This window comes from Malus domestica, chromosome 16, assembly GCF_042453785.1.
Source record: "Malus domestica chromosome 16, GDT2T_hap1".
Lineage (NCBI taxonomy): Eukaryota > Viridiplantae > Streptophyta > Magnoliopsida > Rosales > Rosaceae > Malus > Malus domestica.
The window spans coordinates 18,220,317-18,237,412 of record NC_091676.1 but is presented as its reverse complement, the minus strand read 5'-3'; the positions used below and the strand labels follow the sequence as shown (position 1 = coordinate 18,237,412).

The 17,096-nt window shown below is 35.5% G+C and overlaps 1 protein-coding gene, 1 long non-coding RNA gene and 1 other non-coding gene across 3 annotated transcripts; 1 reads left to right on the top strand and 2 right to left on the bottom strand.

Moving 5' to 3' along the window:
- Positions 1–6,941: 6,941 nt before the first annotated feature.
- On the bottom strand, positions 6,942–13,178 carry LOC139192769 (uncharacterized). The gene is made up of 2 exons (XR_011577110.1): positions 12,899–13,178; positions 6,942–7,237 (listed from the first exon to the last, which is right to left on the bottom strand). It is a non-coding gene; the product is annotated as an uncharacterized lncRNA (long non-coding RNA).
- Positions 7,256–12,681, top strand: LOC139192736 (uncharacterized). The gene is made up of 2 exons (XM_070815385.1): positions 7,256–7,926; positions 7,968–12,681. The coding sequence occupies exons 1-2, from the start codon at positions 7,256–7,258 to the stop codon at positions 12,292–12,294; spliced, it is 4,998 nt and encodes a 1,665-aa protein (XP_070671486.1). The 3' UTR covers positions 12,295–12,681.
- Positions 7,643–7,747, bottom strand: LOC139193251 (small nucleolar RNA R71). Its single transcript, XR_011577647.1, has one exon. It is a non-coding gene; the product is annotated as a small nucleolar RNA R71 (small nucleolar RNA).
- Positions 13,179–17,096: the final 3,918 nt, after the last annotated feature.

Here is a 17,096-nt window from a genome sequence, read left to right as displayed (position 1 = left end):
TTCCACTTCTTTTCCTTTGTCTACCATGTGCACAATATTCTTGTCCATTTCATTGAATCATTGCTGCACACACCACCATTTTCATCTCCTTGCCGTGCACTTCCTCTATAAAAGGAAGTGTGTGTGGCAGCCATAGAGTTTAGTTTTTACTTCATCATTCATCCCCATTTCAATACAACCTTCATCCAAACACATCCATTCATCTTTACATCCATTCCTCCATACAAACAAACCTTCAAACACTCACCAACACCTTGTGCCATAGCAAAGGAAGGGAAGGAAAGTGCTTGGACGTGCTTGCTGTCCAACTTGGATCGTTGGAGCGTTTAGGTGTTTTCTTTCTTTTGTTTCCAATGTTTAAATTCATTTTCTTTCGTTTTGTTGTGAATATGAGTGGCTAAACCCCTCTTAGCTAGAGGTGATTTCAAAGCCATGATTATGTGTGTAATATGATTTGATAAATTCCAGTTATGAACTCTTGAATCATGAATGCAATTGGCTTAACTATTTGATTGATAACTTATTTGTATTTGTTAATTAAGGGTCGACACTTAATTGGTATGCATAAATCCGTTGCTAGAGTATAAGGAAGTTTCACATAATCGTTACAAACTTATATTCACATGTAATGAAGGTCGCTTATAAACGATTGCGTTAAGTTAAATTCCTAGCATGAGTGACATGATGTCATAGTTGCAAGTGCCTTGTCAATGCTTATGACTTTCATTAAACATAATGATCTTTGATTGTATCTCTATTATGATGTCATGTAGGGAACTTTTGAAGAATATTTTGGGTTGTCGAATGATGTCATCCAATCCAATAAAACAAGGAAAATCTGAGAGTTAACTAGTGATGTCACGGTTAATTTGGAGCATTGTCGTTCATAATTCAATGAAGTAGTAACTGGAAATCGAATTATTTGCATACATGTCATGTGTGGAGAAAAAGCCTCTAGCTATCATATCCATCATCTTATTTCTCACATTCGTTCTACAATCTGTCTAGATTTTCATACTTGTTTGTTTGTTACAACTTCATCCAAATCAAAACCCCCCTTTTAGTTCTTGTTTCAAAGTGTTTCAAATCTGTTTTAGTTTGTATTTTTAAGTGTTTGATTCAAGTAAAAGCCCATTTTCGTCCAAAGTCATTCCTAGTGTCTAGTTTAAGTTTATTTGGTTGTTTTGAGCTGTTTTGAGTATTTTAAGTTTGCTTTGAGTCTTGTGAATCTTGTTAAGTGTTTTTAAATTTAGTTTTATGTTTTTGAGTCAGTTTAGAGGTTATTAGCAAGCCCTCCTAATCCCCGGTCCAGAACGATCCCTACTTATACTTGTACTACAATTGTCAAAAGAGGGTTAAATTTGTGTGTTAAGATAGTTTTTGCATCAATAAGCATGTAGCACAGAGAAGAAACTTACCTACAAACGAACTTGAAGAAGTAGCAATTCCAGATTTTGCAACAAACAAGCAGTGCACCTTCTCATCTCTTCAGTAATCAGTTTGCTCTAACTAATAATAGGTCTTAGTTCGATGATCGAGCATATCAACTGTGAGAGCAAAGGCCACTATATATACACAATATAATCTTTGCCATATCTCATAAGGATTGCCCTATTAGAATCCTTATAGGAAACTAATCCCTTAAATAGTAGTCTAGTGTGATATGGATTAAAAAATCCATTCCCAATAAGACTTCCCATTCAATCTCAAGACCAATAACTAAGTTCATAGATTCATACTTATGCTCATATTCTTACATTCTCCCACTTGAGCAAGTATGAACCAAGTAAACTAGTTCTATCAAGATTTACAATAAGGTGATCACCAAGCCTTTTGAGTAACATCATAAACAATCTATTTGTACATCTCAAAACATAGAATCAAAAGCTTACAATCACAACCAATATGTAACTAATGCCCTCAAATTATGTTCAATCTGCACTTATAACATTATGATCAAACTGACATCAGTGGACCTAAATTTCCACTCCCACTATTCCTTAACTTAATTCGAAACAATTAAGTCCAACAGATAGTAAAACTATCAACTAATAATTCATTCTAATATAAAGAATTACCATTATATGAATTCAACCAATTGCTTAAGTCAAATCACAAAGATTTCCTATTACAATCGTTATAGAAAACAACTTATGTTTTCCAATTCATATCAGTTCAAATAGTTTTAACAGAATCCTTCAAAAACAAGGATTTGTACACAGCTTCTCATAAGGCTTTCTTATTCTAATTGGACTTAACCATTCACCGTCAAAAACACCCAATCTCGTGTTCATATTCATACATTTTCTCCCACTTGAACATAAGATCAGTTTTAGACATGAACATCTCCAATTTATAAGAAGTGACCACAGAGCCTCACTTGAGAATCCATCGTTATGACCATCATTCTATTACACTCCAAAACATGGAAACAGAGATTCATAAACCACAACCAAAATGCAGTATTGATTCTAAGTTCACACACATCCAGACTGCAAATATGACTCATAACATAAACTGATATTAAACAGTCAATCACATAATATGCTCCCACTTTTCAAAAAGACCAAAACATAAATCGATCTTATAGGAAAGCAACATAACATTGACTTAAAGGATTTACTAATCATAAGCTTAAAACAGCCAAACTGTTTCCAAAGCATCAAACAAAACTTCCTCTACAATAAGTCCACCATCCAAAACTACAAAACTTTTCGGAATATATGGAAAAATACAGCCTTGATTATAAGCTCTAATCAGAAATATTAGCATGCTAATTGTGTTCATTCAATTAAGACCTTCTTGTTTTGTTATTGAAATTTTGACAAAATCAAACAAAACCCAGATTTTAAATCATGCACTAAGACAGATATGCATACACACTGGCGAAGCCACGTGAGGGCGAGGAGTGGCGGTCGCCACTCCCCTCACCGGAAAACTGGACTGGATATAAGGGTCAGCCCCTCCCCTTGCTCGCCGGAAAACCCATTGGTTCAGTGGTTCAGTGGTTCAGTGCTCCCTGCTTCGGTGATGTCTGGTGCGCGCAGCAGACTGAGTGTCTGCGTTTTAATTTTTTTTTTTAAAGTAATTGAAACGGCACCGTTTCGTAGGTTTCAAAATAAAAATATATATATTGGGGGGACCCCGTGTCCCCCTTTCACTCTTAATCCCTCTAAGACCTCAGTGCAGGACACGTCCCCTTTTGTTTTTCAGCCTTTCTGCCAGAGAGCACAGCAAAGCTACCCCCAAAGTCCCATCAGCAACAAAAAGAAATATTTTTTAATTCGAATTGAATTGTCAACCTTCTTCCAGGCTCCAGCCACTCTACACTTCTCCAGCAGATGAGCCATCGGCTTCAGCCTTCTAAGGTAGTTTTATTTATTTCTCAAATTTACAATCCTTAACCTTAATTAATTATTTAATACACATTTTGTTTGATTGGCATAGAATTTTATGGTAATGCACTAATATGATTATCGATTATTGATCTGATTCTATGATTTTTTTATGTGAAATTAAAATTATTTTTTTGGGTGAAAATTAAAATTTGAATTCTTGATTATTTCATATGATTAGTTGAATTGAATATTTATTTATTGAATAATTTGTATGCTATTGGTATTGCTTAATTGAATTGTTGGTTGGATTAATTATGATGCATATTAGTATAGTCTACTCTAGGATTAAGAGTGTAAGAATTTTTTTTCCTCTCCATTTTACAGTTACGTAATGGAACAATATTATAAAAAGCAATGCTTAAATCCTCCTTCAAACATTTGAGGTAGTCCTTCTCCTTCAAATATTCAAAGTGGTCCTCCTCCTTCTCCTTCAAATATTCCAAGAAGTCATCCTTCAAGTATTCTGAGTAGTTCACAACAAAGTGAGGTCACTGAGATAGATGAAATTTTGGCTAATCTTCCTGAAGATCATGGACATAGACGTCGAATGCTTGATTATCTACCTAATTATCGTGAAGCAATCGTAGACACTATCTCTAAAATGATCATTGTCAACCTAGAGACCACATCATGCCAAGAAGAGTTAGCGACAAAAGATGTTTTATCATCGGTTGGTTTGATAAGTTTCGCCCCTCCCCCAGTCAATTCCTGGCTTCGCCACTGTGCATACATATATTTCGCAAGGTATAAAGCAATTGCAGTCTCATTCATGATTGATCATTCATGGTCTCCAGATTACTTTCGATAATTTCAATAGGATTAGTTCTTCGTGGGTTTCGTCATCGTAATTTTAATGTTTATTAAAAAACTTAACAGAACACCTTGACCCAATCTATGCATTGAAATATAAAGCAAACATTGACAGAATAATACGAATTATTAAACATACCTCCTGCAGATTTCAATTTGGAACAGCGCAGTGGAAATAATTATCCAAATTGAAAAAATTGATTTAAGAGTTGAGAGAATCACAAAACCCAGAACATCTTTTGATCGATGAAGTTGCTAATCAAAACCCCAAATTGGGAAAACAGCCTCAACCTGTAGTTTTGCAGAAAAGCCAATGATAATAGTTTAAATATGTTTTGTCATTATCTGGAGATCACATACCAGAACCCAACTTTGAATTCTCAGGGTCGCAACTTAAGGAATTTTATTATTATTATTATTATTATGCTTTCGAACCATTTGATTTCAAGACTGAATTCATAAACATGTAAACAAGACTCTGATACCACATGTTAGAATAAACATATACCAAAAACATGTAATTATGAATCACAGTGATCAAAACACAAACCCAATTCATAAGCCTGTAGCACAGAGAATAAACTTACCTGCAGACGAACTTGAAGAAGCAGCAATTCCAGATTCTGCAGCAAAAAAGCAATGCACCTTCTCCTCTCTCCAGTAATCAGTTTGCTCTAACTAATAATAGGTCTTAGTTCGATGATCGAGCATATCAACTGTGAGAGCAGATGCCACTATATATACACAATATAATCTTTGCCAGATCCCCTAAGGATTCCCATATTAGAATCCTTATAGGAAACTAATCCCTTAAATAGTAGTCCAGTGTGATATGAATTAAAAAATCCATTCCCAATAAGACTTCCCATTCAATCTTAAGACCAATAACTAAGTTCATAGATTCATACTTATGCTCATATTCTTACATTATGTCTAATAAATTTTAGATGTTATATAATTGAAACCACCATAATTAAAAATCTGGATCCTCAAATAAACTTCATCGAAGCATCAGCACACATCTGACGACAACAAAGCAATTGTTTTACTAGAAAGTTTTCCTAGCTTCAGCCTGCAAGTACCAATTCCGTTGCGGAAACTTTTAAGGGAAGGAACTCTTCCCGAGTAGGCCTCTCGGAACATGCTCATCGCTGTTGGAAATGAAATTGACACATGCATCTCTTGCTGAAAGTGTCTTCTAGGAACAAAATTGTGTTCCTCGCTGAAAATTACCTCGCTAAACAATCATTTTGTTATAGTGGTTGATGAGTAGATTTTATATTATATATTTTACCCTAATCTTAGTATATTTTGGTTAATATATTGGAAGAATTTTGATACTTTGAATTGTATTTTCAATATAGGACTTTCGACTTCATCTGGAGCAAAACAGGACCAAATGGACGAATTTTGGAGTAATTCCAGTTGGAGGACGTTCGTGAGTCACTTAGCTTGATCGTATCAAAATTTAGGATTTTTCCACCAAGCGGTTATTTTCTGGCGATGAAATAAAGAAGCAGTGCGCAGTGCTGGAAAATGACGTTTTTGGGCTTAAATGACGTTTTTGGAGCCCAAGATGACCTCGGATGGGTTCGTGGCCTTCTGGAAAAGTGTTCAGAATATTCCAAACATCAAATCCAGCTATATTGGGCCAGTTTTGGAGCAGCTTATGGGCCAAAACGTGGCTGTTCAGATTTTAGACGAATTTTACTATTTTTATTTAGGGTTTTTTATTAATTTTAGTTGGCTAGGGTTTGGGTGGTGGCTTAGCAAATATATTGCTTAGCCGTCTACAGTTTTTTATTACGCTTTATTTTTATCTAATATTGGAGACAGAGAGAAGGGCTAGGGTTTTGAAGATTTTCTACTTGAAGGTGTTTTCAATCCTTTTCTTAATAATATTTTCTATGATTTCAATTATGAATATGCGGAACTAATTTCTATTGCTAGGGTGAAGCCTTGAGCCTTAGCATGAATATGTGATTTTTATTTAATTGCTTATGATTGATTGCATGCGTACTTTGAATTGTTAATCACCGGGATAAAAACTATCTAATTGTTTTAATGCCTGATCACCATTAGGATTTTTAGAAAAGTAATTTGATGCAATTTTGGTCGGAAGGTTCCCTGAAATTGACGCTGGCTTCTTGTGATTAATAATTGTAATTTCTTTTAGGATGAATATCACGTCTTAAGGATTGTATGGTTTTTCAAAGGATTTTCATAAAGCATAATGAGTCTTTCATGTTTAGATTTGATCCGAACGTCCGGACGGGTTGCATGTTAGATATACGTTCTATATTGGAGGTTCCAAGTAGAATATGAATTAGGAAAATCTAACCTTCAAAGTGGCATGTGTAGATCATAAGTAATGGGTAAAAATTCATAGGATTGCTAGGTGATGGTGGAACCCTAGTGCCTTCTTAATTTGATTTTCTCATAACTGTTTTCTTCTCTCTAGCTTTAATATTGCAGATTATCTATTTTAATTCATTAAATTCGTTTTTACTTTAAGTAGGTTATAAAATCAATCATCCAAATTTCTACTTTACAATCATTAATTAAAATCTGATTTGTTTCGAATTATTTAATAATCCCTGTGGAGAATGACCTTGCGAGATCCGTTTATACTACAATAACCTTGTGATTCTTGCAAGTAAAATAGAAGGTTTTTTATCGCATTCACATGAGTAGTAAAAATCCCTATCAAGAAAATGGCGCCGCTGCCGGGGATTATTTAAAATAATTCCTACCAATCAGATTTTCAATTAGTTATTGCTGTTTATACATATAAAATAAAATAAAAAAATATTTACTTTTCGTTTTCATTTACTTTTACAGATTACAACAGTACAGATTTCAGAAACTGTGCGAAACTGTGCATGGTCAGCACCCGTTCAACAGTGCAGAATTTGATTCCATTTGATCCAGAATTTGAGCAGCATTTAAGGAGGAAACGCAGGGAGCAAAATTTGCAGCGGGTTCGTCCACTGCAGGAGACATTTCTGGAAACAGTATCTACTGGGGACCTGCACAACAAAGAAAAAATGGCGTTTGTAATTCCAGAGGCAGGACTACCCCTGGGTGATTCACTGACTGCCCATACCACAAACATACCCAGTTGCATTACATATCCGGCAGTGGAAGAAGGGACTGCATTTGAAATAAAACAGCACATGTTGAATATTCTACCTACGTTTCATGGGTTTTCATCTGATGATCCTAACATGCACATTGCAGAATTTTTAATGGGGTGCAAAAACATTTTGGTGAGGGGATTTTCGGCTGAATCTATTAAGTTGCGGTTATTTCCATACACTCTAAAGGATCAGGCAAGGAGATGGCTCCTCACACTCCCATCTGGAAGCATTACAACTTGGGCCCAACTCAGCGAAAAATTTTTAAACAAGTATTATCCGGCTTCTAAGACACTTGACATGAGAACTCAGATTTTATCGTTTGCCCAAAAACCAAATGAAGAGTTTCACGAGGCTTGGGAGCGGTTTAAAGAGTTGATTAGAAAATGTCCACACTCGGGTATTAACACTACTGATCAAATGCACATATTTTTCAGAGGGTTGAATATGACTACAAAAACTCTTGTCAACGCTTCATGCGGAGGTACGTACAAAGACAAAAACGCACAAGAGGCTTGTTTGTTATTTGAAAAAATGGCAGAAGATACTCAACAGTGGGCAGTTGAGCAGCCACAATCTAGGTCTGTTTTTGAGATGCCAAATGGTTCTCCATATGTTACAGATATGACCCGTATTCATATTTCTACAACCCAGGTTGGAGAGATCATCCTAATTTAAAGTGGGACAAAGATCAACACACTAGGCCTCAATTTCAACAGCAGGTACAACAACATGCTGCACCTAAGGCTGCTTGGGAAGTTGCAATTGAAAAATTAGCAAATACTACCAGTCAAGAAATCCAAAATCTGCATGCATCAATGAAAAATATGGAAAAACAAATTGGGCAAATTGCTTTGCAGATTTTAGAAAGGGCACCAGGTACATTTCCTAGTCAAACAGTACCAAATCCAAGAGGACGAGAAGAGTGCAATGCTATACGGACTCTACGGTCTGGCAAAAGTTACAACAACAAACATGAAAATTCTGTTGGGAATTCACAGGCAGCAGAACTACCCCAAACTAAATCTGCAATTTTTGCAGATTCTGAAATTTCTGCAGATTCTGGGCAGTCTCAAGAAAGATCCGAAAATACTGCAGAAGCTACCACAAAAACTGCAGAACGTGTTTATGAGCCTCCTATGCCCTACCCAGAAAGGTTGAAGCCTAAAGCTAAAGATCAACAGTTGACAGATTTTATGAAAACTTTGGCTAAGGTTCAAATTAATCTTCCATTAATTGATGCAATCAAGAACATTCCATCTTATGCCAAGTTTTTGAAGGATGTTTGTACAAAGAAAAAGAAGCTTGTGGATTCCGAAAAAGTGATTCTAACAGAACAGTGCAGTGCGGTCTTATTGCATAAATTGCCTCCAAAGAAACAAGATTCAGGGAGTTTTACAATTTCATGCACAATTGGAAGTTCTCATTTTAAACGTGCTTTAATTGATTTAGGCGCTAGTATTAACTTAATGCCTTTTTCTGTTTTTCAGAGACTAGGACAAGGAGAAATCAAGCCTACATCAGTTATTCTACAACTTGCGGACCGTTCAGTTGCTTATCCAAGGGGTATTATAGAAGACCTAATTATTAAAGTGGATAATCTCTACCTTCCTGCAGATTTTGTGATTTTGGATATGGATGAAGATATGCAAACACCGATTATTTTGGGACGTCCCTTCATGGCTACAGCTAGAACGTTAATTGATGTAGAGGCTGGGACACTTACACTTAGAGTGCAAGATCAATCTGTTGTGTTCAGTTTATTTGAAGCTACCAAAAGGCCAGGTGATGTGCATGACTGTATGCGTGTTGATGTGCTTGACAGTTTATTACATGCTGAAATTATGCCACGTTTGACATCTGATCCATTGTTAAATGTGTTGCATGGGTTTGAGAATAAAAATACAGAAGATGAAGAGGTTTTTGAGTATGTTTATGCTTTGGAAAGCGTTCCTTTTCAACCTCCACGTTGGAGGCACGTTTTTGAGAGTTTGGGGGAACCCAAAAAGCTCTTGCAGCCTTCTAAGGTACAGTCACCTAAACTGGAGTTAAAGGTGCTTCCAGAACACTTGAAATATGCTTACTTGGGTGTAGATTCTCTGCTGCCAGTTATTATAGCTGCTGATTTATCATCAACAGAGGAAGATAAATTGTTGCGCATTTTAAGGAGTCATCAAGATGCAATTGGCTGGACTATAGCTGACATTAAAGGGATCAGCCCTACAATTTGTATGCACAAAATTTTGATGGAGGATGGAGTAAAACCTGCCATTGACGCTCAACGTCGGTTGAATCCAATTATGAAAGAAGTTGTTCGTAATGAAATTATGAAGCTTTTGGATGCTGGGATGATCTATCCCATTTCAGATAGTAAGTGGATTAGTCCAATTCAAGTGGTGCCAAAGCGTTCTGGTATTACAGTTGTGAAAAATGATAATAATGAACTCGTGCCTACTCGTTTGACTACAGGGTGGCGTGTGTGTGTTGATTATAGAAAAATCAACGCTGGTACTAGAAAAGATCATTTTCCATTACCATTTATTGATCAAATGTTGGAAAGGTTGGCTGGTCGTGCTTTCTACTGTTTCTTGGATGGCTATTCAGGGTACAACCAGATTCCAGTTGCCCCTGAGGATCAAGAAAAGACAACCTTTACTTGTCCTTTTGGGACTTTCGCATATAGAAGAATGCCTTTTGGTTTGTGCAATGCACCTGCCACATTTCAACGTTGCATGATGAGCATATTTACCGGGTTAGTTGAACATGTAGTTGAGGTATTTATGGATGACTTTTCTGTTTTTGGGGATTCTTTTGACCAATGTTTGCAGAATTTATCTCTAGTTCTGGAAAGATGCATTAAGACCAACCTGGTTTTAAACTGGGAAAAGTGTCACTTCATGGTTAGGCAGGGTATTGTCTTGGGCCACTTGATTTCTAACAGGGGTATTGAAGTTGATAGGGCTAAAATTGATGCAATTGAAAAGATGCCACCCCCGACAACTGTTAAGAGTGTTCGATCTTTTCTTGGCCATGCTGGGTTTTATAGACGGTTCATCAAGGATTTCTCCAAGATTAGCCGACCCTTGTGTAATTTGTTGGCGAAAGATGCTCCTTTTATTTTTGATGAGGCTTGTTTGGAGGCCTTCAAGAAGTTAAAGACTCTCCTCACTACAGCACCCATTATTGCAGCTCCTGATTGGAGCCTACCTTTTGAACTGATGTGTGACGCATCAGATTGTGCAGTGGGGGCAGTTCTTGGACAGCGGAAAGATAGACTTCCCCAAGTTATTTCTTATGCTAGTCGAACCCTCAATGATGCACAACTAAATTATGCGACAACAGAGAAGGAATTGTTGGCAATTGTTTTTGCTTTGGAAAAATTTCGTTCGTATTTAGTTGGGGCTAGAGTGATTGTTTATACAGATCATGCAGCTTTGAAATATTTGTTGACTAAAAAAGATGCTAAGCCTCGATTGATTCGTTGGATTCTTTTATTGCAAGAGTTTGACTTAGAAATCAAAGATAAAAAGGGTAGTGAAAATGTGGTGGCTGACCACTTGTCCAGATTGATTATTCCAACAGCTTCAGAAGAGGATTCCCTACCACTGAGGGATAGTTTTCCAGATGAACAGCTATTTGCAGTCCAATTCTGTACACCATGGTTTGCTGATATGGTTAATTATTTGGTTAAAGGGGTAGTGCATCCAGATTTAACTATTCAGCAGAAAAAGAAGTTTTTATCTGATGTGAAGCATTATTTCTGGGATGAGCCATACCTATTTAAGTATTGCCCAGACCAGATTATTCGCAGATGTATTCCTGAAGCCGAACAAGAAAGTGTATTAAGGTTTGCTCATCATTTTGCTTGTGGAGGACATTTTGGGCAGAAAAGAACGGCAGAAAAAATTTTGCAAAGTGGGTTATTTTGGCCTACACTTTTTAAAGATGCATATAATTGGTGCAAGGCTTGTGATAGGTGTCAAAGGGTCGGCAACCAGTCCAAAAGGAATGAGATGCCCCAGCAAAGTATTTTGATTGTTGAATTATTTGATGTGTGGGGTATTGATTTCATGGGACCATTTCCATCTTCCCATGGGAATCAATATATTTTAGTCGCTGTGGAGTATGTTTCTAAGTGGGTCGAGGCCATAGCAGCACCAACTAATCAGGGATCAGTGGTCCTGAGATTCCTCCAAGGGGTTATATTTCCGCGTTTTGGAATTCCACGCGTTATTCTTAGTGATGGGGGGAAGCACTTTATTAATAAATCATTTGCTAATTTATTGGCAAAATATGGGATTAATCATCGTGTGGCTACACCTTATCATCCACAGACATCTGGTCAAGTGGAAGTTTCAAACAGAGAATTAAAACGCATTTTGGAGAAAACAGTTGGTTCAACACGAAAAGATTGGAGTTTAAAATTAAATGATGCATTGTGGGCCTACAGGACAGCTTTTAAAACTCCTATTGGGATGTCACCATTTCGACTCATTTATGGAAAAGCATGTCATCTACCTATGGAGCTTGAGCATAAGGCATTCTGGGCAATTAAAGAGTTAAATTTTTCATATGACTCAGCTGGGGAACAACGTAAATTGCAGCTCAATGAGCTGGAGGAAATTCGTCAGGCTGCTTATGAAAGTTCTCGCATCTACAAGGAAAGAACTAAGGCGTTTCATGATAGTCAAATTTTACGAAAAGAATTTCAGCCAGGGCAAAAGGTGTTGCTATTCAGTTCAAGGCTAAAGTTGTTTCCAGGGAAATTGAAATCTCGCTGGACTGGGCCGTATTTGGTTACTAAAATCTTTCCTCATGGGGCAGTTGAAATATCTAATGAGGCTCAAGGCAACACATTCAAGGTGAATGGTCACAGGCTGAAACCATACGTGGAGTCACCCTTTGATACTGCATACGAGTCTTTGACTCTGAAGGCACCAGTGATCTAGCCACCGGACTTCCGTAACGTCTAGCTACAGACTTAAAATAAAGCGCTTATTTGGGAGGCAACCCAATTTTTCTAAACTCTTTGCTAATTTTAATCTTCTTTTGATTTTCTCTTTAATTCAGGAAAAAAAAAAAATACATACATAAAAATTAAATACATAAAAATAAAAAAAAATCAAAAACAAAACATGGAAGATTGCAATTTGTTTTAATTTACCCATTCAATTTTTACTTTTATTTTTATTTTCAATTTTTTTACGCATATTGGTTAATTGCAGGTTGCGAACGTGGAAAATAAAGCGTGTCCTATGCTGGAATCCTGCACCCAGCAACAAGTCTAACGTTCACATCAACCACATCTACACTAGGCAGAAAATTTAAAGCAGTCAGCATAAAAAAAAAAAATCATTCACAGATGCAAGTTTGGGGGAGATTGTTGCAGATCCAGCACAGAAACAGAATTTAGAGCAATTAATTTTCTGCAGCTCAGTTTTGCGATGCATGGAGGAAGCACAATTAAATCACAGATCCATACACCACAGAACTAAGTACAGCTATTATTACCAGATCTACAACAATTCCACTTCCAAGGATATGAAATTTTACCTCCCAGATTCACCGATCTGGGTTCTTAGAAGCTTGTCCCGTTTTTGTCTATTGCAGCTGAGGTTTCGCCGTCCACTTTATTTCCCACGGATCTATCAGTGACCACATTTCCTGAAAAGTTCACAACAAGAAGACTAATGACAATTTGATTTTCATGATCCAGGTTATGTATCACTTAAAACACACAAGCTTGTGAAAGTCATATTTTCTTAAGGTCTTATTAGTGTTGATATTTGTTCATCAGTCTCCCGCACTTCAAGTTCACTTTCATCATATCATGTTAATCAGTATGTTGTTCGTTCGATTCCCATATTAGAATCCTTATAGGAAACTAATCCCTTAAATAGTAGTCCAGTGTGATATGAATTAAAAAATCCATTCCCAATAAGACTTCCCATTCAATCTTAAGACCAATAACTAAGTTCATAGATTCATACTTATGCTCATATTCTTACATTATGTCTAATAAATTTTAGATGTTATATAATTGAAACCACCATAATTAAAAATCTGGATCCTCAAATAAACTTCATCGAAGCATCAGCACACATCTGACGACAACAAAGCAATTGTTTTACTAGAAAGTTTTCCTAGCTTCAGCCTGCAAGTACCAATTCCGTTGCGGAAACTTTTAAGGGAAGGAACTCTTCCCGAGTAGGCCTCTCGGAACATGCTCATCGCTGTTGGAAATGAAATTGACACATGCATCTCTTGCTGAAAGTGTCTTCTAGGAACAAAATTGTGTTCCTCGCTGAAAATTACCTCGCTAAACAATCATTTTGTTATAGTGGTCTCATCTCAAAACTTAAGCTTCGGTTAACTGTGAGTTCAGATTTTCCTTTATTCATCAGCGGTATGTCTCGGGTTCGAGACTTGGGAGCAGCCTCTCCATAAATGGGGGAAAGGTTAGCCGACATTCACCTCTCCCAGACCCTGCGTAAAGCGGGAGCCTTGTGCACGGAGTACGACCTTTTTTTATCAGCTTTGTTGTAAAAGGTTATAATCCACTTGAGTAAAAATAAGATTAATGATATAGAGAAATACTTCCTTCCCAATGTAGTAAACGTTCTAATTTTTTTCCTTTTCGATAAATGATAAAGAGAAAAAGTAGTAATATTCATACATTTATTTTTATTTTACATTTACATGAATTTTTTTTATAAAAAAAATTATTTTTTTAATATTGTAGTTGACAGTCAAAAATTTAAAAGTAGTGTGTAGGAAATATAAAAAAATGTGTCAAATTATTACCTGACTCGAGATGCCATATGTTATCCAAAGGATTCTGCCACCTACACCCCTCATTGAACACACAATATTTGTCTGCACACAGGGAAGCATCAAACCATGTTTGTATTTATCTCCTCGATCTGGTATATCACGTGCTACTCTGCAAAATAATTTGCATGTACATATGTATAGTCCAGAAACTGGGATAAAATTTTCAACGCAAGCAATTCGATTGCAACAAGACAAATGTCATATTCGCTTTTGTTGGATTCTTCGTCCTGAAAGCGACGGAATCGTTCGCTCCATTTTTCACTTGCCACGATTCAAGGAAAGAGAGAGGTTGCTCGTGCTGCACGTTGTATCATACAACTTGTATGTGCTTTTGGCCAAAATAAGAGCGGTCATTTGGATCATCACTCATATTTTTTATTAATTTATTTAATTTGATAGCTATAAATAAAAAAAATTATAATGAACGTGAAAATCATTTTTTATTTCGAACATCGCACTTTAATCTGAATTAAATATCACACGAACATAAGACCCGGCATGAGGTTTAATTTTCTCTATTCTCGCTTGTTTATAAAGAAGAAAAAAGCATGATTAACACTTGTTCAAATAATATTATACTAGTATATGGGCACATACAAAGTGTGTGAGAAAATTTTTTATTTTTGTTTTTGAAATAAAAGGAGAGAGGAAGAGAGTGATAGAGAATGTGGGGGTGGGAATTTTTTATTTTATTTTTTGAATTTTAAGTAGAAATATGTTAGAATTACATGTAGGTGAGGCTTTGAAAAAAAATAGCAAAATTTGGTTGTGTGAAATTACATTTCTACCCCATATTTCTTATTCATGTTATGTTTTAATTAGAGAGTTAAACTGGTAATTTTATAGGGTTTTAGTTGACAATAATTGTTTTATTAATTAGTAGAGATTAATAAAATGACCACTTTTTTTGGTTAAAAAATGAGAACCTTTTAAATAATACTAGTATATGCCTACACACTTTGTGTATGTGAAATTTTTTATTTTTGTTTTTAATCCCAAAACATGAGTTTTGATCCCACTTACTCTTACAGTTCAATGGTATTTCTCTCTTCACTTGAAAGTTAGAGGTTTTAGATTTGATTCTCGTCAAAGAAAAATTTGAACCACATTATTACTTGTCTATTATAAGACTTAGGCTATTAATTTATGAATAATATTTGGCTACTTAAAAATAACTAAGAACTCCTACTCAAAACTCTTCGTGTTTGAATCACAGAGTTTTGTACTTATAATCAGAACTGTTCATATTATAAATCACACTGTAAAGATCATCTTTGTAAAAAATGAATTAAAACTAAGATCATTTAGTTAATTTATTCTAGCAAATACATAGACGGTTCGTAATGCATTTATCGATTCCGTTCATTTGTTTTTATACAGTTCGATGACTAAACGACCTTAGTTTTAATTGATCTTTTTACAAAGGGAATCTTTACAGAGTGATTTATAAATGAACAATTCTGATTATAAAAACAAAGTTCTATAAATCGATATCGAATAATTTTGGAGAGGAACTTTTTTTTTTTTTAAGTATGTAAGTATTGTTCTTAATTTATCTCTTTAATGTGAACAATATCCTTAAAAACGAAAATTACCTTCATAGGTCTTAGTAATTCAACATAATAAATGTCTTTACAAAACAACAAATTTGTTTTCAGACGAGGATATAGACACGAAAGTGGAATCCTTCTTTCATTATGTGGTCCCAATTTCTGGATTGTAAATACATTCACAATCGATATATTTCTTCTTCTCCTTTTCATACACGACACGTAGTCCCATCCACTCTATCTCTTAAATTATAAAAAAACAAAAACAATGGAAAACTAACGTTTCCCGAAGTGGGGGAATCTGCTGCTTGATGTGGTGTCTAAGGGACACATGTTTTGATTATACAAACTAGCAGATGAGCACACTGTGTGTGTGAATAACTTCCAACCTCACTTCACATTCTTCTCAAGCACAACTGTGTTTCAGTTCATTCAAATTATCTAAAAAAAATATCGTGATTTCACTTACTTGTATGAAAAAATGATGGTGGGACAATTTCTCTTATAAGTGCATGTTTTTTATCTTATGTAAATATTTTATTTTATGTAAATATTTTGATATAAAATTACTATTTTGCCCTTCTTATATAAATATTTTGTATTAAAAGTGAGAGCAAAATAGAAAAAAAGGGGAAAAGTTCAAAAGATACAAAATTAATATTTTGCCATTCTCATGTCAACATTATGTATTCAAAAGTAAAGGCAAAATTGGAAGAAAAGGGGGCAAAAAGTTGACAAGTCCTATTCTAATAGAATAGAAACGTAAAAGCTGCATGCATCCATAATCCTTCTTCTGCTTCTGCCATGTGGCTCTGATCACTCTGACATTGGGAGAAGGATTCCTTCTTTTTCTTTTTTTTTTCTTTTTCTTCCATCCTGTCTTACAATGTCAACATTTTATATTAATTTTTTTATAAAAAAAAAAGACAAAATAAAAAGTATGAGAGAAGAGAATGAAAGAAAATGAAAAGAGGAGAGGAGATAATCTTATTTCCTGATATTGTGCATTTTGACTCCACACGGTTCATTAAAGCCATTGTTTTGATGTCCCAAAAATAATATTACTTCAATGTACTTTAAACATGGTAGATGATCAATTCCAATTAACGAGGATCTGTAAGGAATATTATTTTCTCTCTCATCTATTCTAAAGCTTCTGTTTTTAACAAGATTTTTATTAGAAGAAAAGGAGATTACACACAGCTCAGCTCAACTAAAAAGCTTAGCCACAAACGGACTATTCACTCCAAAAACCACTAAGCTTGCGTGGCGCGTAGATTGAGCAACTAAGAGTTAACTACGTCTTTCAAGTGAATGTGGGCGTGCCAACTTGCGACCAAGCTTGGTTGACGAGTAGAATAGATGTG

What these genes read in the sequence shown, in the direction of transcription:
- LOC139192736 (XM_070815385.1), top strand. Translation starts at nt 7,256, where the DNA reads ATGGCGTTTGTAATTCCAGAGGCAGGACTACCCCTGGGTGATTCACTG. An exon ending in GTTGAGCAGCCACAATCTAG is followed by an intron (nt 7,927 to 7,967) that starts GTCTGTTTTTGA and finishes CATATGTTACAG; the next exon opens with ATATGACCCGTATTCATATT.